Source organism: Felis catus, chromosome C2, assembly GCF_018350175.1.
Source record: "Felis catus isolate Fca126 chromosome C2, F.catus_Fca126_mat1.0, whole genome shotgun sequence".
NCBI classification, from domain to species: Eukaryota; Metazoa; Chordata; class Mammalia; order Carnivora; family Felidae; genus Felis; species Felis catus.
Window position 1 is genome coordinate 8,619,608 of NC_058376.1, and position 23,945 is coordinate 8,643,552.

A 23,945-nucleotide genomic window follows, 5' to 3' on the forward strand; every position below is an offset into this window, starting at 1 on the left:
TTAGAACTTCTGATTCCTGGGCTGCAGCTGCAGAGTCCGGCACGCCAGACGGAGCCCGGAGCCCAGACGGGAGGTGTTCACAGGCCCCTGGGGAGTTCCGGTGCAGTTGGTCCTGGACCACACTTAGAGCAAAGCTGGTCTCCAGGTTACATTATAAATCACTGGATATTGTGGACCTGTTGCTTTCTCCTATTTCCTGTTATTGAAGGCAAATTGATGTGTTTCCATGTCTGGAGAATGGCCCTTTCCCCTTTCAGCTCCTTGAAAAGTGGTTGGGACCTCAATCGCTTTTATTTATTTATTTATTTATTTATTTATTTATTTATTTACTTACTTACTTACTTACTTATTTTTTAGCGTTTATTTATTTTTGAGACAGAGAGAGACAGAGCATGAACGGGGGAGGGGCAGAGAGAGAGGGAGACGCAGAATCTGAAACAGGCTCCAGGCTCTGAGCGGTCAGCACAGAGCCCGACGCAGGGCTCGAACTCACAGACCAAGAGATCATGACCTGAGGCGAAGTCGGACGCTCAACCGACTGAGCCACCCAGGCACCCCCTCAACTGTTTTTAAAAGAGAGGATTGTATTTAGTACTTTGGAAGCCTTGTTGTCCGGTAGAAACAAGAATGTTCCAGCCCGAGCCACTTTGATGTTAATAAAATGCGATATCCGGTAACTCAATATGTTTGACTGTAATTTAGTGGTGGATGTGGAAGGGAAAAGTAAAGTATCAGGTTATTTTAGAGAAGAACAATCTCACCCTCTCTTTGTCTTCCTCCTCCTTCACCCGTGTATTCTCAGATCGTGAAGTGGTCCGACTGTTGTTTGCCATTAGCTTGCAGACCTGGGGATCCTTACCAATTAATCGCTGAAGCAAGTGTGGACAACTTCAGCAAGCTGGGGGTGGCGTTCATGGAAGATAGACTCCAGATGGCTGATGGACTGGTACCCCAAAAGATCGTTTGTAAGTGACTTTAGAAATGTTTCCAAAAAAAAAAAAAAAAGAAATGTTTCCATCAGGGGTGCCTGGCTAGCTCAGTTTTAAGAGCATGATACTCTTGGTCTCTGGGTCATGAGTTCAAGCCTCAGGTTGGGCATAGAGATTACTTAAACAAAAACTTAAAAAAAATGTTTCCATCATAGCTGTTGGTTATTAGCTTAAGGACTGTTGAGCACTCTTGTTCGGTGTGGCTTAAGGTCGATGCTTATCTTTAATGCATTAAATGGGTTGGATATAATTATAATAGAATGAGGTTCATACACATGTCAGGTTTTTTGGAGGTGTCTTTAATTTTTTAAAATTTATTTTACTTGTTTTTTAAATGTTTGTTTATTTTGAGAGAGAAAGCACGTGAGCGAGCATGGAAGCTAGCACACCGTGGAGGGGCAGAGAGAGTGGGAGAGAGAGAACCCCAAGCAGGCTCCGTACTGTCTGTGCAGAGCCCGACGCAGGGCTTGATCCCATGAACCTCAAGATCATGACCCAAGCCGAAATTGAGAGTCACGTTCAACTGACTGAGCCACCCGCCACCCCCATTCTAAGTTTTTAAACCAGGATTTCCCATAATTGCACTGTCCATGAGATGCTGTGCAAATGTAGAAGCCATATAGTATTTGTTTCACACAATCTAAAAAATATAACTAGTTTCTAGACTGTAGTTTGACTGAATGGAAAGCATAGCCAGTGTTACTATAAAGATATAAATCTAGGAGTTTTCAACTTAAAAAATATATATATTACAATATATTACAATATATATTACAATATTACAATGTCTTTTTTTAGGAAACATGCAAAATGTTTTTCCTTAATTAGGCTTAAAAATTGGGTTTCTATGTCCATGAAAGCCTTCATTTGTATCCTGAGCAAATGTGTATTACTAGCTCCGGAAATCTGTGTAAATTACTTAATTTTCCCATTTGGCATGTGCATGCGCCTGATACCATGTCAGATGTGTAACAAGTGCTCAGTAAATGCTTAAAAATTCTTTTTAATATGTCTATTAATGTTTATTAATTTCTGAGAGAGAGAGAAGGAGGGGGAGGGGCAGAGACAGAGGGAGACACAGAATCCAAAGCGTGTTTCAGGCTCTGAGCTGTCGATACAGAGCCCCATGTGGGACTTGAACCCACGAGCTGTGAGATCATGGCCTGAGCTGAAGTTTGATGTTTAGCTGACTGAGTCACCCAAGCACCGTTTTTTTTTTTTTTTTATGTTTAGTTTTGAGAGAGACAGCATGAAGTGCCGGGAGAGGGGAGGACAGAGGATCCGAAGTGGGCTCTTAGCTGACAGCAGCAAGCCCGACGCGGGCTTGAACTTATGAACTGCAGAGATCATGACCTGAGCCGAAGTTGGACTCTTAACCGATTGAGCCACCCAGGAGCCCCATCAATAAATGTTTTTTTTTTTTTTAATTTTTTTTTAATGTTTGTTTATTTTTGACACAAGGACAGAGCGTGAGCAGGGGAGGGGCAGAGAGAGAGGGAGACACAGAATCAGAAGCAGGCTCCAGGCTCTGAGCTGTCAGGACAGAGCCCGACGTGGGGCTCGAACCCACGAACCTTGAGATCATGACCTGAGCCGAAGTTGGACGCTCAACCGACTGAGCCACCCAGGCGCCCCAATAAATGTTTTTTGAATCAGAGATTGTAAACTTCTATTTCAGTCCTGAGATAAGATACTGCAAAGACTCTTCTCCCCCATGGATCCTATGAAGTGTCCCAAGAGCACCTGCTGCCTGGGGTGTGCTTGGACCCACTAGATATAGACCTATTTTTGTTTCTCAGTTTCATTCTCTTACAGGAGATGGATGCCCAAGAAATTGAATCTGTAAGGAAGTAGGCCTGATGACCTCTCTGATTCACATGGGACAGGTGTTGTGGAAACGCGGGGTTTCACTGGGAGGGGGTCATCAGGCGCCGTCCCCCCCGCCCCCCCCCCAGCAGCAGGAGCAGTGACTTGGATCCAGAGGATGCCACAGAGTTGTGGTGGGGACATAGGTGGGACTGGCAGGGGGCTGCCCTGAAGCGAGAGTCACAGAGTGCGGAGAGCACCGTGCGGTCGTGAACTGAGCTCTGTGACAAACCAGAAGCGTTGATGGGCTGTCTGTTCTGTTTGTATTTTAGCAGTGCACTTGCAGGACTCCACTCTGAAGGCACTTAAGGATCAGGCCTCAAACAAGCAAGCCCAGATCCTACAGCAGAATCCTGAACCTTCCGTTGAGAGTAAGCCTGAGCCAGACGTTATGGAGCACGTTGGTGGAGATGACCTCAAGGTCCTTGGTGCACAACCCACAGAAGGGGAAGATGGTACCTCTGGCCGCGAGCCTGCTGGGGAGGGTGACGTAGGAGTGGGCTCCATCGAGCACTGTCACCTCCATCTGTCTAGTTGCCATGAGTGTTTGGAGCTTGAGAATAGCACCATTGAATCTGTCAAGTTTGCATCTGCGGAGAAAATTCCAGATCTCCCATATGATCACAATGGCACTTTGGAGGATGTTGCTGATGACATCTGCCTGGACAGAGAAGGGAGGAAAGTCAACATCACGGGGAGGGCACCCAATATCCTCTTCTACATGGGTTCTGCCTCCCAGGAATCCTTGGGCAGGTTCCAGGAGGTCCGGTCCGTTCTGGCTGACTGTGTGGACACCGAGAGCTATACACTGTACCCCCTGTCAAGGGAAAGTGCTCTCAGAGACCCGTGGTCGGACAACTGTCTGTTGTTGGTCATTGCCACCAGGGAGGCGATTCCTGAAGATCTTTCCCAGAAATTCATGGCCTACCTTTCTCAGGGGGGGAAAGTGTTGGGCCTGTGTTCGCCCTTCACGCTTGCTGGCTTTCAGGTGACGAGCAAGAGTGTGCTGCGGGAGACAGTCCAGAACTTGGTTTTCTCCAAGGCTGACCAGACCCACGTGAAGCTCAGTGTCCTGAGCAGTGGCTATGTTTATGAGGAGGGCCCTGGGGGACAGCTCAGCATGGGCAAGCTCCAGGGTCACCTGGAGAATGAGGACAAGGACAGGCTGATAGTGCAAGTGCCTTTTGGACCACGTGGAGGAGAAGCTGTTCTTTGCCAGGTATGGAGACCGGCATCCATGTGATGACCTTTGGGGATCTCTGACTGAGAGCATGCTCTCTAAGGTCGCACACTGAAAGGCTCAGGAGTCTGTGTTCGTGGGTTGCTTTTTGATCCTTGCCTGGGAGTTTTTGCTGACGGGGAGTAGGTTTAGATGAGGGCTTTCCTGTCATTTGAATATCCCATTTCACCAAAATATTCGTGATGGAAGGACATAGCAGCAGGTGTCATGGCCAATTAGACTCCTGGTTAATGGAGGATTAGTCAGAAAATTCGTTCCTGTTTTGATCTGTACTGTTATTACTCTTTTCCAAAATATATTAGTTTACTCTTTTGTCTCAAAGCACAATATAATCGAACCTTTAGTTAATGTAGGGAGTTGAGTGCCTTGGGCTGGTGATTTTAAGTGTTAGTAACCATCACGTTACATTATAGGTGATGCCAGGGACTACATGAATGAATGAATGCTCACCAACTTCTGGGGTAGTGAGTGTTGAAAACACTTCAAATCCTCAATTCTTTTATGATTCTGTCACTCTTAAAATCTAAGTGCTGAGAAAAGTTGCAAAGAGAATATTGAAGCGATTTAGTTTTGTGGCAGATTAATACAACCTACCCTCAAATAATACGGCTTTAAACTGTGTGGGTCCACTTGTGTGGATATTTTTGGTTAAATACAGTACAGTACTATAAATGTATTTTCTGTTTCTTATGATTTTCTCTCTCTTTCTGTCTGTCTCTCTTTTTTTTTTTTTTTGTGAGAGGGAGAGAGAGAGCTCACGTGAGTGTATGCGAGTGGGGAAGGGGCAGAGAGAGAGAATCTTGAGCAGGCTCTAAGCCCAGTGCAGAGCCCGATGTGGGGCTCAATCCCATGACTCTGACCTGAGATCACGAGCTAAGCCAAAATCAAGAGTCAGACGCTCAACTGACTGAGCCACCCAGATGCCCCATGTTCCTTATGACTTTCTTAATAGTTTCCTTTTCTCTAGCTTACTTTATTGTAAGAATAGAGTATATAATACATGTAATATACAAAATACATGTTACTTGACTATTTTATTGGTAAGGCTTCTGGTCAACACTAGGCTATAGGTTAAGTTTTTGGAGAGTAAAAAGTTATGAGCATTTTCAGCTGCGTTGTAAGATTGGCACGCGAGCCCCCACATTGGTGAAGGGTCAGCTGTATGTAGGTAAGGAGACAGCGGGAAGGAAGGACTTGCTCTTTCCCTTCCCAAACCTTCCCTTTGGCTCATCTGCTAGGTTTTTTTTTTTTTTTTTTTTTTCCCACCTTCTTTTTCCTTTTAGTTTTTTGTTTGTTTAAGCAGGTGGAAGCAGGAGAGACTATTTCAAAATCCCTGATCATTTACTGCAGACTTTTTAATGCTTCAGGGCAGAAGTTTTTGATAGAGTTAGATGAACACTTGTTCTTAGGATTTTTTTTTTCTTTTTTTGAATGTTTACTTACTTTTGAGAGAGAGAGACAGAGACAGTATGTGTGGGGAAGGAGCAGAGAGAGAGGGAAACACATAATCCGATGCATGCTCCAGCCTCTGAGCTGTCAGCACAGAGCCTGATGTGGGGCTCAAACTCACAAACTGCGAGATCATGACCTGAGCTGAAGTGGGATGCTTACCCGACTGAGCCACCCAGGTGCCCCTTTAAGGATTTGTTACCTTAAATGAGAAAACTGAGTGATTGTAGGTATTTTTCCCAGAATAGTTCCCAGGATGAGTATAACAGATTTTGTTTTATTACAGGGATGTTTTTATTGAATTAGATAATCATTTCCTTTTTTTGTTGTTTATTTTCATTTCATATGTCGTCCTAGGAGCTAAGTCTTTTGAGGTTTTCTGACCAAATATTCTTCATGGAGGTATAAATTTGTCTCTTTACTATTCCAAAGCCCACTCATTTGTTCTTAAGCTAATGCTCGGGCAAAGATGCCTGCAGTGAAGAAATCTGGACATCAGGGTAGGTAAATGTGTGCAAACCAAGCAGGTTTCATGGAGGCTGCAAAGCACATGAATTAGTTTGGAGGCCTAATAAATGTTCCTCTTATCTTTTTCTCTGCAAAGATGGTAACTATAGCAACTGTGCATTCTCAGAAAATCCACTTAAAAACCTGACTTCCTAGAGCCGTATTTCAGTTTTGAATAGTGACTTTTACCACCCCTGTGCACAGACTTGTACTAGAAAATTGATTTGGCACCGTTGCGATGCATTTCTGGGAGTTACATGGCAACTCTGTTGGCTGCACCATTTAAATTGACCCCGTTACTGTCATAAAATTTGAAACTGCACGCATCGCTCTAGAAAAAAAGGCAATACGATGCAGCTTCAAAAATCAGATTCAGAGGATTAGAATGTCATTTTTGATTTTAAATCACTTCCAGTCTCTGTGTGACAGGCTCACTGCTTTCTCCTTGGGCCTGTGTCACTACGGTACCTCGCCACCGAGATCAGCCAATAAATGTTACCACAGACTGGCCAGTTTCCTCTTTCCTTGGTCAATTTCACAGTCTTCATCTCTAATAAATGGAGTAATGATGTAACCCAGTAAGAGGGTGCAAAGCACTTCAAGGGCAAACCACACCACAGCCGCACAGTAGGTGGTGGTCTCATGGCCTAGGAGCTGCGTGGGGATGCCTTTACCCTTCATCGTAATAATAAATGGAGTAATGATGTAACCCAGTAAGAGGGCTCGTAATAAAGAAAAAGGAAATTTTCGTGTGCTTGCTATAATGATCAGGTTTGCAGGGGAAATTTAAGGCTGTGGGTTCATGCTGACATTTGATTATCAAATGGACCAGGACCTTGGCATGGAGTTGCTCAAGTAAATGTCTCTCAAATGGATTTAAAAATATTTTATTTCCTTCTGTGGCTTAGCACATGGCAGCAGTGGTATGGCGTTTACAGTGGGGTTTCTCAACCATGGCACTGTTGACATTGGGGCTGATCCTACCTCGTTGTGGAGTCAGTCATTCGTGCATTGTAGGGTGTTAGCAGTATTTCCCAACAGATTCCTGTAGCAGCCCCCACCCCCAACCCCGCCCCGGTCCTCAATTTGTGACTGGAGATGCTTTAGTTCTGGCTTTTGGTCTGGTCAGAAAGCCTTAAGTTCAGAAGAAGCCAAGTTATAAAAATGGACCCATCAGTATGGTAACAGTATTCCAGCCAGAGGATGTAACATTCGTCAGATGCCATAGAGAACCAGGAGTGCAAATCCAGAAGCACATGCTTTTCTGTCCTGGGAACTGAGGCACAGAGCCCCAAATCTGTCATAGAAGCGCTGACTCTTGAAGTCCACAAAAGCACTCCTTGCACAATGTCTGTGTCACCTCCTGGAACCCTGGAGGCCTGCCCGTGGGGCTAGCCCTTCTTGTCTTCCTCAGTGAGTTCAGCACACCTCACGTGTGTGCTTGGATCTTGTGTGTATCACTCAGGCTGGGGTGTGCGTGTGCCATTCGTCACTCTCACGCCTTTCTCCTGGGCCCACTTTGCTCATTTTATTTCCACACCTGTAAGGGGTAAGCTCCAGGAGAGCCGCGTGCTCACATGAGTTGAACGTGACCCACAGCTCTGCTCATTGCCCCAGCACTGGCTTTGTCCACTGGAGAGGAGAGGCCACATTTAAGGAGAGAACCCAGGGGAGAAGGAGACTCGGCAGGCTTTGGATACTTTGAAGGATTTTACTTTCCTCCCTCCTCTTCTCTCCGGGGCTCTTTGGAGGACAGACTCACCCCTGCTTCAGTGGCCAGCTCACCCGCTGTAGTGGCAGGACAGTCTCTACAAACCTTTTCAGATTGACGTTGACTTTGAACAGTTGGACCATTTTGGACAGTATTTTTGACTTGGTGAAGGCTTGGGTGGGAATTGAGGGATTTTATATCGTCTGAAGGCTGGCACTTTGCTTTTTATTTTCATAATGCTCCTATAATATCAGGTCAGGAGCTCTGCGTACAACAGAAACCCACAGCGGACCCCTGTCAAAAGCAAAATAAAGCAAACATGCTTAGGTTGCTCAATGTTGTGGCACCCTCCAAGGCTCTAAGGGCCACTTAAAATCTGATCTCAAGAGGGCCAGAAGTTCGAGTCTGTTCCTTTATACCAAGGCACACACCACTGCTAGGAAAGTTCTAGGTGAAGGGAGCTAGAAGATCTAGCATGTTCCTTCAGACCATGTTGATAGGTGGGACTGGTTTGATTTTAAGTGGACAACAAAGCCTAAACGAGACAGATGAAGTCCTGAATCTTAAATTCAATCAGAGGGTGGTGGGTTGGGCCTTTCTGGGGTCCCTCAAACCCCACTGCTATGTGAAGGCCTGCAGACACTCTTACAATGGTGAATAAGGCTATATTCCTCCCTGGTATTGTTCCCCAGTGGTTGTGACTAACAGGTAGAGTGAGAGTTTCAACATGACCATCACGCCTCCCTGAGTTCAGTAGGGACTTCACTTGGGTTCTCAGCCTGATGGGATTTCTTTCTTTTTTTCTTTTTAATGTTTGTTTATTTTTTGAGAGAGAGAGAGAGAGTGAGCTTGCACGCACACGCCAGGGGGAGGGGCAGAAAGAAAGGGAGACAGAGAATCCAAAGCAGGCTCCACACTGTCAGCACAGAGCCAGATCTGGGGCTTGAACCCACGAACCATGAAATCACCACCTGAGCCGAAGTTGGAAGCTCCACCGACTGAACCACCCAGGCGCCCCGGAACTATTGTATTTCTAAGCATTTCGGTCGAATGATCAAGTTAAGCGACTTGCCCAGGATCCACTGCCTGGTTAGTGATAAACGTCTGGACCTGGACAGAGTCTGATCACTATCCAGGCTCGTTTCCGGCATCGCTTTTCTGCCTGACAGTCACCGTGTCAGTTGGCTCCTTTGCATCTTTTTATTGCTTGTCATTACTCTCCAAATGTTCAACATTTACATGCTGTTGATAATTAGGATTCCTGTTTTAAGTTTTCAGAAGAGCCGGCGAGGATATTGTTTCTATTGAGGTCGGTAAGTGCCCCGATTTACCAAGTGGTATCTTTTTCCCTCAGGCGCACTTAGAACTACCTCCCAGCTCTTCCGTGGTGCAAGCCCAGGAAGATTTTAATCTGCTCAAATCAAGCAATACGAGAAGATACGAAGTCCTTAGGGAGATCCTGACAACGCTCGGCCTGAACTGTGACCTAAAACGAGCTCCTGCCTTAACGCCTCTGTACTTACTGCCTGCTGCCGAGGTGAGTGTGTGCGCTCAGCCCAGAAGGGGGCGCCTTGGATGCCTTTCTTCCACACGGTGACCCTTTTCCTCAGGGGTTCCGTTGCGGTGGGTTTATGGTGTTGATTTCTGTTTTTATTTTGACTTCAGATTTGGGAGCTGCCTTAAAGATATCCAAGTATAGCTGATATTTTTGGTGTTTGTTAAGGGAGAGAGGGAGAGAAGGGAGTTTAGAAGGTATTAAATCTTAAAGGTCACATCCTATCCATTTTATGGTTAAAAAAAAAGGGTCACTCTTTTATGTGTCAAGAGTGTATTTGGAAACCACATTTTATTCATTTGGGATTAAAAACCTCTGTTTTGGTTTGGGCCTTTCTCAGTGAATATTTGGATGGGAAAACCCCAAGTTTTGTTTCATTTGTGCTGACGTCTGCCATCTTGTGGCGGAAGGGCTCTGGATTTCAGTTTAGATCTAGTTGTGTCTGAAAGGAAAATGCCCGTGGAGCTGGGAATGTATTCAGGAATTCTCCCGGTCTTGTGTCTGCACTTGATGCCTGTGGTTGTTACCTGGTTTGGGCAGGTTGCCAGGTTCCCTAGGGGTGTCTCCTGCTCACCCCTTTGCTTTGTTTTGTCAAGCTGTCAATTTCTTGTTAATTGTGGCAAATGATTTTGCGGGTCTTTTTCTCAGCTCCCCTAAATGGGGAAATTTGTGAGTTTAGTGATGTAACGGTGCAGTTTTAGCAAATATCTGATAGTCCAGGTGACTCTAAACACCAAACTTACCTGCTTTCCCTTGTCCCCCATCTCTCTGTCCCACTCACCCCCCGCTGCTGTGTGTGTGTGTGCACGTGCGCATGCACATGCTCTCCCTCTCTCTCTCTCAAAAACAAATAAACATTAAAAAAAATAAAAAAGAGAAGGAACTCCCTTTTAGGTTGTACTCTGTCCCTTGGCAAACTTAGTTTTCAGAGGAGAACAGAGCTGCAGGCTATCTGGGTGGGATTTGCTCACTTGTAGGAGACTGGTATGAACTCTGAGGGATCTAGTATTAAGATACCTTATAGGATTGGGGCGCCTGGGTGGCACAGTCAATTGACTGTCTGACTTCGGCTCAGGTGGTGATCTCGTGGTTCATGGCTTTGAGCCCCGCGTCGGGCTCTGTGCTGACAGCTCGGAGCCTGGAGCCTGCTTCAGATTCCGTGTCTCCCTCCCTCTCTGCCCCTCCCCCACTTGCATGTGTGCTCACTCTCTTTCTCTCTCTCTCTCAAAAATCAATAAACATAAAAAAAATTTAAAAAGATAGCTTATAGAATTGTATGAGGTCTACAGGAAGAAATTTCTACAAGAAATATGTGAGGGGTGCCTGGGTAGCTCCATCGGTTAAGTGTCCGACTCTTGGTTTCAGTTCAGGTCGTGGTCTCACGGGCATGGGATTGAGCCCTGTTTTGGGCTCCATGCTGATAGCACCGAGCCTGCAGCCTGCTTCAGATTCTGTGTCTCCCTCTCTCTCTCTGCCCTTCCTCCACTTGTGCTCACTCTCTCTCAAAAATAAATAAATAAACTTAAAAAAAAGCCCAGTGATTAATAGTATTATTATTAGATTGTTGAGAGTTTTGATAAATTACATGTGTATAATGTGCCCAAAAGTGCCTGATGCCCAGTCTAAAAATAGACTATAGGTAATAATTTTAAATTTTAAAAATGAATAGTATTGCAATGGATGATTTTTTTTTCATTTAAGAGACATTCTTTTATTGCATTTTCATTATGGCTTTCAGCCAGTTTGCATTCTTTTTATTTTATTTTTTTTATTAAAAAAATTTTTTTTTAACGTTTATTTATTTTTGAGACAGAGAGAGACAGAGCATGAATGGGGGGAGGGTCAGAGAGAGAGGGAGACACAGAATCGGAAGCAGGCTCCAGGCTCCAAGCTGTCAGCACAGAGCCCGATGTGGGGCTCGAACTCGTGAACCACGAGATCATGACCTGAGCCGAAGTCGGACGCTTAACCGACCGAGCCACCCAGGCGCCCCAGTTTGCACTCTTTTTAATGGGTGCTCTTAGGAATTAATGATATGACTTTGGTTTTGTGCCTTCAACTTGGGAATTCAAAACTCCACGTCATTTGTCTCTGTGTGCTCAGTTAATAGAAGGAAAAGCATCAGCTCTGTCTTGTGACTTTTATCAAAATAAAGTGGGTTCTCAGAGCTCCAGCTCCTTTAGATGACCCACGTGTGGTCCCTCCTGCTTTGGGGGGATGGGGCAGAGCCTCGTGGATAAGGGTTACTGGTCCCAGGGGAGATGTGACTGTCACTCTCCTAAATCTTCTCTGTCCCCCCTTTCCTGATCGTGGAGGGCTGAGACTGGAAATGTGAGGAAGTGCCTGCTTATTCTGAGGTCATGCAGCCAGAGAGACCAGGACTGCCCTTGGCAGTGGTCTTTGACCTTTCTCAGGAATTCTGACTGCGCTGGCCTTGGGACTCGCCCCTCTGGACTCTTTGACTCTCGCCCCTCTGGACTCCTCAGTGAAGAGGAAAACGTGTTCCCAAGGTTTGGGTTCTAGGCATTTCCTGTGTCTTTAAGATGGGTATGACCCGAAATACCTAAGCAGAGGCTGTGTGTTGCATGTCTGCTTATATTAACATACCCAGTAGATGCTTTATATTTTTGTCCTTTTGGTTCTTTAAACCGTCTGCGGGTGTGGGGGAGACATTTTCCCCCTACTGATTGGTAACCCTCATTCACAAATCTTGGGAATGAATGAAATGTTTGAACAAATGAAAACATGTACTTGTTCTACATACAGATTCACAAATACCCTATACAGGCACCAAACCGACCAAGTTCCTTATTACATAGTAACTTTGGGGAAGAGCAATTTTCAGAAATGTTCTCTTCTCATTTTGGGTCATCCAGTTGGTCTGCTAATCCTGTGCATTACATTTTCTCCCGATTGCCTTTCTCTGAGTTCCTTTTTACTTTGGGAGCCCAAGGAGCTGAGGGAGTGGGCATATGAGTGTTGTGTATATCCACATTTCTTAGTTTTATTACTCTTCTAGAAGACTTTGAATCTGCTGCTAAAAGAAATACAAGAATTCAGGATGTTAGAGCATGTTTTCCTGGGATACAAAATCTTTAAGGGATTATCATGCAAATGAATATGAAAGCAGAAGGATATTCACCGACTTTGATGGTCTTTCTGGAGGCAGGTGCTCATTTCCTCTGGCCATCCTCTTAATGTCTAGGTGGAGACATTTAGGAACATCTGGTCATTGTGCCGGTGATGGCTCAGCACTTCTGGCTTTTACAGATAGTTGGGAATGACAGATTGGGAACAGAGCTGGGTCGTACTTTCTATTTGATTTTCTTTCCCGCAGCCTTCTTACTAGGTCTCATTGATCCCCATGTAATGAAGGTGCGTGAGAGGATGTTGGTATCCTGGCATCTGTAATACACGGCCCATCCTTAGATTCATCACCTGCCTTGCAGATTCGATGCCTGTGCGGGCCTCTGCTTCCTGCTCCCTGTAAAATACTCTGTGCTGTTGAGAATCAACCACCTCTCACCGCACGGTGTCGCTGCTGAGCTAGGCTGCCTGGTGGACAGACTCCCTGGAATCTGTTCAGAGATTTTTTTTTCTCTCTCTGCATCAGCTTCACATACTGTAGTAGTTTTCCATTATATTGGTGGCACTTTCTTTTGGATGTGTAGGAATTATTTCAGTGCCACAGTTAATAATATCCATCTTCCATTAAACATTTGCTGGATGCTAGGTCCTATTACAGGATGGAATATGAAAGAAGAAAATAAACACACTAGTTATCTGAATAGTTTTACTGCGTACCAGCTGTGTTTACACAGTTTGGTGCCTAGGCCCTCGCTCTTCATAGCAAATGGTACAGAAGATTTATGAGGCACCTATGAGCTTCCACATTACTATGATACAAATGGAAAAGAATAGCATGGTGATCCAGGTAGGGGAAAAAAAAAACCCACTCACCCAGAGTACAGTCGACTCTTGGTGTTTGCTAGGGATGTGTTCTGAACCTTCACCGACACCCACACGCCACAGCAGCATGTGATTTCCCCTATAAAATCCAGTCATGTATGGCCTCAGAAGCGTCACCATGCATGACACCTTGAGGAAGCAGGGCTCCGCTGAGGTGCATTCTCTGGGTGAGCGGGGCTTCCCATTTAATTGAAACTCCCAGGGGCAGGATTGAAATTCAGCCCTCGGCAAGATTATGCTCTGTCAAAGCAGACAAAACACATGAACACATGTACACCACACACACACGTCTACAGAAAAAAGACTGAAAGGAAATACAGTATGTATAGGGCGTATTTCTAGATGGTGGGCTTAATTAGGGCTGATTATACTAAACTTTTGTGTTTTTTACACTTTCTGTAATGTACCTGTATTTTTATTATGAACAAACCTGGTTACTAAAAATACATACAAATTACTGTTACTAGACTTCGAAGACAGCCCATAAATGGTCACCACTTGAGTGTTAATGCTCAAAAAGTGAGAAAAGCCATTAACCAGGGACAGGTTCAATACCAAAATGGAAATATGATTATGCATTACCATAAGTAATCACTGGTGCCAGTAATATTGTGTATTCCTGTGCTTAAATAGCTCCTCTTTCAAACTATAGAAGATGCTTTTTGTGCGTTGTCCTAAGGCTCCCATACCTCAGTCCAGGTAGATGAGGGGATGGGTTAAATAGATGATGGGGCTTAAGTGATGAGCACCGGGTGTTGTATGTGAAGTGTTGAATCACTAAATTGTATACCTGAAACTAGCATTACACTGAATGTTAACTAACTGGAATGAAAAAAAAATTTTTTTTTTAATGTTTATTTATTTTTGAGAGAGAGACAGAGCACGAACAGGGCAGGGGCAGAGAGAGAGGGAGACACAGAATCCGAAGCAGGCTCCAGGCTCCGAGCTGTCAGCACAGAGCCTGACGCGGGGCTCGAACTCACGAACTGAGATCATGACCTGAGTCGAAGTCCGACGCTCGACCGACTGAGCCATCTAGGCGCCCCTTAACTAACTGGAATTTAAATAAGAACTTAAAAAAAAAAAAAAAAGTAAGGACTGTTGTGTAGATACGGATAACTTATTTAATATTTGACATCAATATTATTTTTTTTAAAAATGTTTATGTTTTTGAGAGAGGGAGAGAGAATGCAAGCGGGGGAGGGGGAGAGAGCAAGGGGGAAAGAGGATCTGAAGTGGGTTGTGCACTGACAGCAGAGAGCCCGATGTGGGGTCCAAACTCATGAACCATGAGGTCGTGACCTGAGCTGAAGTCGGACACTCAACCCCTGAGCCACCCAGGCGCCCCTATATTAATTACCTTAGAAGCGCTAGCTTTGTTAGTAATGACTTGACTCTGGTGAAAGGCTAGTTCCTGCTACACTGCTGGTTTAGCTGTGGCTCCCATGTTCCTGTGTGGGCACCATGGGCATCAGCAATCCGTTCATGCCTGTGGGTGGAAGGTACTACTGGGGGGCCTGTAGAAGTGCGTAATTCGAGCGCCCTTGCCCCCGCGTGGATGTTTCTTGACGGAACCCCTCGAACTGTTCCTCAGAGAGGACCACACGTGTGCTGACATCTACACAGTGAGTCCTTTCAAACAGATAACCTCCTTCCTGGAGGCGTGTGTTGAGTGAGAGAGTCAGAAGCTATGCGGTTGATCCTAGATTACTGGGTGGCTGCCGCACGGACCTCCCGCCACTGGTGCTGGTGGGAAGTTAGCAGGAATACACCTTTCCGTGGGGGAAGCCATATGCGTTTGTGAGCGACCCCGATTGGGTAGAAAACCACAGCTCTTTCCCTGGCACAACCTGAAGTCCCATGGAAAAACTCGCCTTTTTGTTTCTGTTTCTCTGGGCTCTGTTTCCGTTTTTCTCTCCACCGGGGGAGGGCGTGGGGCAGAGCCCGAGGCTCCGAGCAGCAGCTGGTTGATGGGGACGAGCCGGGATGGGACCTCCGAGCCGGGATCGGACCTCCGTGCAGAGTGGGCTGCCAGTGGATCCCTTTGGATCCCCCAGCCGGCCAGGGGAGGGGGAGGAGGGTGGACTGTGCACAGCTCGCCCGGCTCGCTCCCCTGCCCTGGGACATCCCTGTTTGAGGCCTGGGGCTTTCTGAAACTGCAAAGCTGGCATTCTCTTGGGCGTTCCTCATGGCTGATGGCTGATGGCACCGAGGTGTCCTGCAGGATGTTGGGGGTCCTGCCACGTGGAGGGGTGTGCGGTTCCTTTGCCTTGGGGTCGCAATGTCACCGTAACAAGAAGTGACAACCAGAGTTGTTGTGAAAGCAGCTGGGCGGAAGTCGTCCTGTTGTGTCTACGTGTGTGATTTGGGTAGTGTGTGGGTGTTGTGGGATGGGACCTGCATGCTTTAAAACAAAAACTAGTATCACATTTCATTTTGATTCAACCCCAAATCATTTGCTGTGGAATGCCTCCTCCCCCACCCAAAAGGCAGGTGGGAGTACTTTCCGTATCTGTCAACGTATTAATATCTCCTAACACAGTCCCTTCCACCCTGGGGAGTTCCTCTTCTGATGTTGGTTGCCTTAGGGAGAAACTGAGACGAAATCATGCTACATGGTTCCTCCCTCCTCCTCTCACCAACCTCTGCACTTAGCAAACGTCTGAGTGCCTACTGGGCGTGCGATGTTGCTGTGGAAGTTTCCGGCCGACAGAGACATTCCCATTTTGTGGCATGCGGCATAAGTAACTAGGTGCCTCCCCAGGCCTCACGTGGGTCTCACAACGGCCCTGACAGGTTGGAAGGGCAGGGTGGGGGTCCTTCCCCCTTCGGAAGAGCAAGCCAGGTTGTGGAGCAGTGAAGCATCTCTTGGGTTTTTCGGAGTTAATTAGAATTCTCCAATTAAAACAAAAACAAAAACCTTTGCTTTCCACGTTTTAGCGTAGGCAGTGCGTCCTCGCTCCTTCTGCCTTTCATCTTTGCTCTGAATCTCCAATAAGTGCGGTGAGATGGAAACTCCCCGTGTTACTTTAAAACACAGCTTAGAAAATAATTTTTAGGGGTCCAAATTAGAGAGAAACTCAGAATTCCAGGTGCGCCCTGAATAGCTTTTGACATGTGGCTGACGTGGTGTTGTGGTGACTCTTTTACAATACAGCACCAGCTCAAGAGCAGCTGGCAGATTAAAGCAAACATTTAAAAGCTTTTATAGCTACGAACGTTTCAGGGTCCTTCGTATACCTTTCTCTCCTTTTCTTTCTTCCTTCGCCCTTCACCTAAACTGGAAATGTTTTGTTCGTTTTAACTGACTTCCTGTTATCAAACATAATGCCTGTGTCAAAGGTGACATGATGTGTTTTGATGTTGAAATGCTAAAGAGATCATAGCTGGGGTGTTTTCCTTAGCTGCCTTTTATTTTGGTCTATCTTTTGGCGGGGTGGGGGCGGGACGCTTTTCGGCTACTGTAGGTACCATATTGTTATTTGAATCTTATTTCCACAAGAGTGCTTCCAAGCGACTCCTGCAGGAGTAGATACTTCTGGGCCACAGGGAAGGCGGGGACCGATAATTTGCTTGTAGGAAACACAGGCAGTCACGACTTTGGTTGTTTTCTATTGTGATGGGTGTTGTTTTCGTTTGGTTCTAGTTTGGTTCTTGCTGGCTGGCGTGGGGCAGGGGTAGGCGAGAGCGAGCTTCTCTCTCTGCAGTTTCCTTCTGGGGGGTAGCACTCTATCTAGGAAGGGCGCTTTTATTTCCTCAGACTATTTATATCCACCGCTTATGCAGTCACAGATCCGTGGATGGGAAACAGGCCCTTTTGGAAGAAAAAGTCCTCCCAGTCCAAATGCTTTCTGTCTCCTACAGCAGCTCCCTAATAGCTGCCATGTGTGAGCGGGGACGGATTATGGCGTTGCCTCCTGGGGAAGTCGATTGAAGCTGTCTCTAGAAGTCTTGCAGCACTCTTAGGAGCAGATTTTGGTCTCCCGGGCGTAAAAAGTACATCCCAGGGAATGAGCCCATGCTGGCACCAGGCTGGAGGGCATGGCCCAAGGGTCGAGCTCAGGTGCAGAGCCGAGATCCCCGCCCCCCCGGGTCAGTCCCGCAGTGCTGGGTGCTGAGACCTGAGCACCATCGAGAAATGTTCCGCTTAGTTTTCCGGTGTGTGAATTCCAGACAGGGAGCACATTTTGTTTCCATTCATGCTAAAAATTCGGGAACATTGCTCGGAGAATTGTGCCGTCTTGCAAAAATGTTTGATCCCGTTTCGGGGTTTCAAAACTGACAGGCAATTTGTGGCCCTGAAGGGTGTGTAATCTGGTATCCCCTGCCCGAGTGGGAAGGTAGAGACAACCCGAGGTGGTGGTGATCCTGTGTTGGACCTCAGCCGGGAGTACAGGCCAAGACCTCTCTGGCTACCGCTCCAGAGTGGGCAAACCCGGCTAAGGTTAGTCTGTCTGTCTGTCTCTCTTTCTCTCCGAGGTACGGGAATGCTATCATCCCTTGTTTAGTTTCTTCTGGTTCCGGCTCCTCGTAGCTGCCTGTGAGTGGATGCTTTTTCCCAGGCGCTGTTGGGCCAAGTTTGGCCACACACAGCCTTCCAGATACTGGATGTTTCTAGAACAACTCTGTATTATTCTTCTGCTTGTGTTGTATTTTTTTTCTTGAAACGTCTGCAGGCTTCGGGTTAATAATAGAATCAGTGGAAGAAATCCTGGAGTATGGGCTGTTCTTTTAGTTCTTAATTGATTGTTAGAAATATTGCCCTTCGTAAAAAATTCTAGGGGTCAAACCCCATTTGATGACTTGGGGAACATGGATTTGTATGAATACAATTAAGGGTCTTTAGAATATTTGTTTTAGGGGCACCTGGGTGGCTCAGGCGGTCAAGCATCCGACTTCTGCTCAGGTCATGATCTCGTGGTTCGTGAGTTCAAGCCCTGCATTGGGCTCTGTGCTGACAACTTGGAGCCTGGAGCCTGCTTTGGATTCTGTGTCTCCCTCTCTCTGCCCTTCCATTACTCGTACTCTGTCTCTCTTTCTCTAAAAAATAAACATTAAAAAACATTTAGAATATTTGTTTTAACTGATAGTTTTTAGTAGTATTTGAACCTTTAAAATTTTAATATATGAATTAGCATAAATAATGAATGAATTAATTAAATATATGTGTATTTTCCTCTGTTTGCTTTAACTAAAACTTGTAGAAAATGCTATACAATCGCTGAAATAGAACCTTCCTTTGTGGGGAGGTCTTTTTCCCCGAGGATGAGAGATTTTGGTGAAAATATCTACAGATTTCTGCTAAAAAGGAAACGTACTTTCCCATCGGCACATGGAGATTTACAGTTTAATCTTGTGACATGAGTGTCAAGTTCTCCTGTGTGTCTCCTGTTCCTGTGTCCGGGTGTGGGGAGATCGGGGTTCTAGGTGAAGAGAACAATTGTGTGGGCATTTGGCTCTTGTACCTCCAAGATTTAAATTCAGATTCTAAATAGAATGTCTTGCAAAGGTGGACTGACACCAGCCCTCCCTGGTCAGCGGGATCACTCGATTCTGAATGGGTGCCTCCCCGGGCTGTTTGCTGGTGTCAGAAACCACAAATCTCTCCTGAGTCCTGAGCTGTGAAAGCGTGTAGTTTAAACCTACTTGCTTCCTGCGGGCAAAGTAAAAGTTTGAAATGTAAAATTAAAGTAAAAAGTATTGTTCTAAGAAAACTTGCAAAATTTTCCAAGTATTTGACAAGTTGGTTTCTTGTCTTTGAGCAGAAATGAATCCATACGGCAGTTTATTAATGACTAATTAGGTGATGGCACCACTAATCCCCCCTTCCTGTTTTTAATCTCAGTAAATAAGGAAATATGTCTTTTAAAAGAAAACACTCAACTGTGGTTTCGTAAATTAAAAAATGATGGTCCGTTTTTTTTTGAGGGGAATGTCCAGACCCATTCTGCCTTAGAATTGTCTAGATTATTACTCCAGATCGTTGCTTTCCACAGGCAACCTTGATCTGCATGAATATTTAAGTTTTTCCTCTGGCTTTTTTGTCTGTAAAATGTTCTAAAGGGCAAAGGTCTGTGATTTTGAGGATTCCCCTTTTGGTGTGTACTTTCCTTCCGTGATGATGGGATTGCGTGTGCTCTGTCAGGTTGGCCAAGTGAGTTTGTCACGCAAGGTGGCTTTTTAAAGGACACCCATGGTCACCACATTGTCATTACCAAACCCTCTCTGTTCTTCGTGGGAGGATAGATGAGATGATCTTTCACATTCTTTCTAGGACTCTGGTATTTATGCTGGTCCCAGCAAAGCAATCAGATGCACAAAAAAAGAAAAGAAAAGAAAAAGTTACTACTATTTTCATCCTTATCCTGGCATAATTGAAGCAAAGTGAAAGAATGTTTTGCTCTCTGCTTTATTTTCTTTAGGTTCTTTCTCCAATGAATTTCCCTGTTAATTTATCAACACAATATACAGGAGCCTCAAATTTGCAATCAAGTTATGTTTTCAGAATATGTGTGCTAAGTTGGCTGTTGTAAAAACATCGTTATTTATGTCATTTGGGTTTCTGTACCAGCTCACATATGTTCTCATGCTCCGTAATGCAGTTAAATACCATCCTGTGGTGCTGTTTCAGCCAGACCCTGGCCTGGTTGGCTCATGAACGCACTGGGAATGCACGGAACATCTCTCTCTGCTTCTCCAGGGTTTGACTTGGAATTCAATGGCTCTGTTTCAGACGTTGCCCCAAACAGTCCTGTTGGACGCCTAATAATTCTGTAGTACATATATATCCTTACAGGGAGTCAGCGAATTTGTGTCGGTAGGTTAATACTTTCCTCATATTTAAGAAAATGTTTTTTTTTTTTTTTGAAACTGTTCTTTTTCTTTTTTTGTAGTAACTGTTGAATTGTATACACACATAAAAGGAAATGTTTTGCGGGCACCTGGGTGGCTCAGTTGGTTCAGCGTCTGACTTCAGCTCAGGTCATGATCTCATGGTTCGTGGGTTCCAGCCCCGCGTCGGGCTCTCTGCTGGCAGCTCGGAGCCTGGAGCCTGCTGAGCCTGGAGCCTGCTTGGGATTCTGTGTCTCCCTCTCTCTCTGCCCCTCCCTTGCTCCTTCTCTGTCTCTCTCTGTCTCTGAAAAATAAATAAATGTTAAAAAAATTAAAAAAAAAAGGAAACGTTTTGTAGAAAATTTGAAATGTACAGAAGTAAATGGAAAATGTAGTGAACTCATGAACTCGATCAGTCTGCTTCCTAGGTTTTTATTCTGGCCAGTCTTATTTTGTCTAATCCTACCCACTCCTCCGTATTATTTCGAGGCAAATCCCAGATATTCTGTCAGCTCTCTCATTTTAGTATGTGCTTCTAAAAGATAAGAGCTCTGTTTAAAATCATAACCAGAATACCCCTGACACACCTAAAATAAATCAGTTCTTTTGTATAGTCTCATAGCCAGTGTTCCATTTTCTAATTAGACAAATATAAAGGCTGGCTGTATTGTCTGTGCACAGTGTATAAGCGTGTTGGTTCCTTTATAAAACAAATGTAAGAAGAAAGCAACTAGATATAAGCCAGTATAACTTCTGGGCAAGTAATTTGGAAAGTAGATTTCCGTGTCTCTCGAAATGCTGTATTTTAGCTCTTGCTACTAGGGTGTTCTGAAAATAGCAGCAAATACTCATTTGTAATAGCATGCAAGACAGCCATGCGTTGAAACACGGGAGTTTTGTCTGACGCTCGTCCGTTCAGAGTGAGGTACGAGTCTCTCTCCCTCTCTTTTCTGCATGAGGAGTCCTGGCTTCTTCAGCGGGGACGGTATTGATTTTTGCTCCGTATGCTTTCAGTTCGGGTTGATGTTTAGCCTTTGACCCAGCCACTTTCTTACAATAAACAGTTTGTTGATGAGAGCAGCTGCCCACCAGATTGTTTCCAGATTGTTCTCTCCTGGCTGAGGACAGAGTGCACCTTACGAAGGAGTCGGCTCTAAGCTTGTGGCTTCCCCTTCTTACAGCTCTCCGCCTTTGAAGCCAACTGTCAACCTCTGAACATTCTAGTTGTATCCAGTAAAACGATGAATCCGCGACACTGGAAATCAGGCCTCCCTTACATAAAATTTTGACTATTTTATTTCATTCTCTGAAGGAATGATAGCATTTTCTAGAAGTTATCTGCCCTGTGGACCGGTTCCTTATATTACAGTAAGAATTCCCAGCATTTGGTATGTGGAAATTAGTGGTAGCGGGTGGATCTGCGTAGAGAAGTGGACAGAACACGCTTGATTTTGGGTAGGAGTCTCTGCTCCTTGAATATTTAACTGTTTTCCACACAATTAAGAAACGAGGTAACCTTCAAAACTAAGGTATTACCTGCCTTGTGTTATGATCTTACCCCTTTAAAATAAATTCTTTTTTTCTAAATTCTGTCTTTTTTTCAAAAGACAGTACTACATTTTTTTTTTTTTAATGCAAGCGACAGGTAACCTAATGACTTGTCAATTTATGTGACTCAGAGGTGCACCTTGGTTTGAATTTTTGCTGCTTTCCCTAATCACCCCACAGCTGTTACCTGGAGTGGACTGTCTGCTCGCAGCGACCTTCATTAAGACAAGGTTGGAACTTTCAAGCCTCAGAGCCAACACTTTTCGCTAAACTGGCCACCAGGGCCTGCTGTCAGAATGGCGAGACTGAGCTCACCTCCCTAGAGGCGAGTTTACTTTTTCTACAACCAGTAAATTTTGTTAAGCTACCAATCCTGGTTTCAAAACTCAGGTCTCACTACGTAGCCTCCAGTCACCAAGCATGCTTACAGCTGTATCCCTTCCAGCCAGGTATTACGTACGGCCTGGACCCAATTCAAGACCTAAGATTAAGACTTGTGTGTTTTTCATTCAGTGCCAATAAGCTGTTATTAATACACTGATTCCACATATACTGAAAAGCTTCACGAACGTACTGGGGTTTGTGTTCAGGGGGAGTACGTCCTGCGTTTGGACCGTTCAAGATCCAGGCCTCTGGAGGAACGGCCCGTGGCGATGGCAATCTGGATTTTCAGGAAGATGTTCTTGCCCCAAGTGGCCATAGCCTCCCTGCCCCAATGCGGGGGTCATGCTGATTCAACTAAAACGTGAAACACTAGAAGATGTTCTTGGTGGTGGTTTGGGTTTTTAAAATTTTTTTTATTTTTTATTGGAGAGAGAGAAAGAGCAAGAGAGAGAGAGAGTACACCAATGGGGGAGAAGGGCAGAGAGAGAGAGAGAGAGAGAGAGATTGATTCTCAAGCAGACTGCGCTCAGCACAAAGCTCGACTCAGGGCTCGATCCCACAACCTTGGGATTGTGACCTGAGCCAAAATCCAGAATTGGACACTGAACTGACTGTACCATCCAGGCGTCCCTGATTTCTTTTGATTTTTAACTTTTTTGTTATAAAGGCTGTGCCCATGATGATTCTAGGATTAATAGCAGAACAGAAATACATAGTGAATGTTGGAGCTGGAGGGGCCTTAGAGCCTCTGGAACAAATCCCTTCATTTGTCCTAAACTTTCTATTTAAAAAAAAAAAAAAATCTAAGAAAGGTGAAAGAATAGTACATAAACCACATGTAGCCTTCACCTTGATTCACCCTTGTTAACGTTTTTGCTACATTTTCTTGATAAAGAGTGTTTGGGTTTTTTGGGAAGATTCCTACGTTACTGCCTTTAAGTAAAACGTAAATAACTTGTAAGTTATTTATGAAAGCGTGAGGCTTTGACATTGTTGCTTCTAGGAGTTGGCAAGAGAGTGGTGCTAGTCTGCATTTGGCCCTGGGCTGGTTTTCTTTATTTGAAGTAAAACCATAGCCTCCTGGTCTGTAGTGGTTCTGGGTGGCTGGTCATCGCCCTACGGGCACATCCCCTCCTCACATCGGCCAGCATGTATGAAATTCTTACATTATAATGTGTCTTAAAATCCTGAATTATAAAACATAAAACATCTTGGAGCCACGTGTTAGGAAGACAACTAGTTGATCTTTTATGGCTAACAAAGGGTTTCTACCCCTGATCTAGGAAAATTCCACTGATGACCACGTCATGAGTATAGGATTTACAATTTTTCTTTCAACTTTCTAACTCAAGTATTGCGACTTGGGAACTTTAGATCTCATTGCTTGCTTCCATAAGAACTTTTTTTTTTTTTTGGTAAACTGTAAGTAGTGTACAAACGCTGTTGTATTATTTATGTGAATATCTGTCTGCCCCATTAAACTGTAATACAAGATCATTTGAAAGCAAGGACCATATGTTGTTAATCTTCCCAGTATTCGGCCTATAGTAGGCATTTAGTAAGAGCGTTTTGTTTGAACACTTAAGAAGCGTTTTGGCTTTTCCCACTAACGTATTGTGAAACGTTTCCCCTGCTCCTGTGTCTGGGACACCCGAGGGGCCTCAGGGGACAGGCTAGCAGCAAACAGCCCACCCAGCTCGGACTGGCTGCCCGTCCAATCTAGTTCTGTCACCGTTTATTCAGGTAGAATGGGAATTTCATAAACAACCATGTTAAACAGTTTAAAAGAATTGGCTGTTGACGTGCCCAAGGAACACCAACCAGGTGGAGTTTAGGAGAAAGGCGGAAGAGTTTTATCTGTTATTAACATGCTTTCCCGTGTAGAAATTTTAGCGT

The 23,945-nt window shown here is 45.0% G+C and overlaps 1 protein-coding gene across 8 annotated transcripts in view; it reads left to right on the forward strand.

Annotated features, from left to right (window-relative positions):
* The window catches only part of HLCS (holocarboxylase synthetase), a 234,880-nt gene that overhangs the window by 36,301 nt on the left and 174,634 nt on the right, over nt 1–23,945 (forward strand). For all 8 annotated transcript variants that reach the window (XM_045036627.1, XM_045036628.1, XM_045036626.1 and 5 more), the window contains 3 exons: nt 803–965; nt 3,128–4,074; nt 9,117–9,299. In XM_045036627.1, coding sequence (XP_044892562.1) covers nt 914–965; nt 3,128–4,074; nt 9,117–9,299 — 1,182 coding nt within the window. In that variant the 5' untranslated portion in view covers nt 803–913. The remainder of the gene's footprint in view (nt 1–802; nt 966–3,127; nt 4,075–9,116; nt 9,300–23,945) is intronic.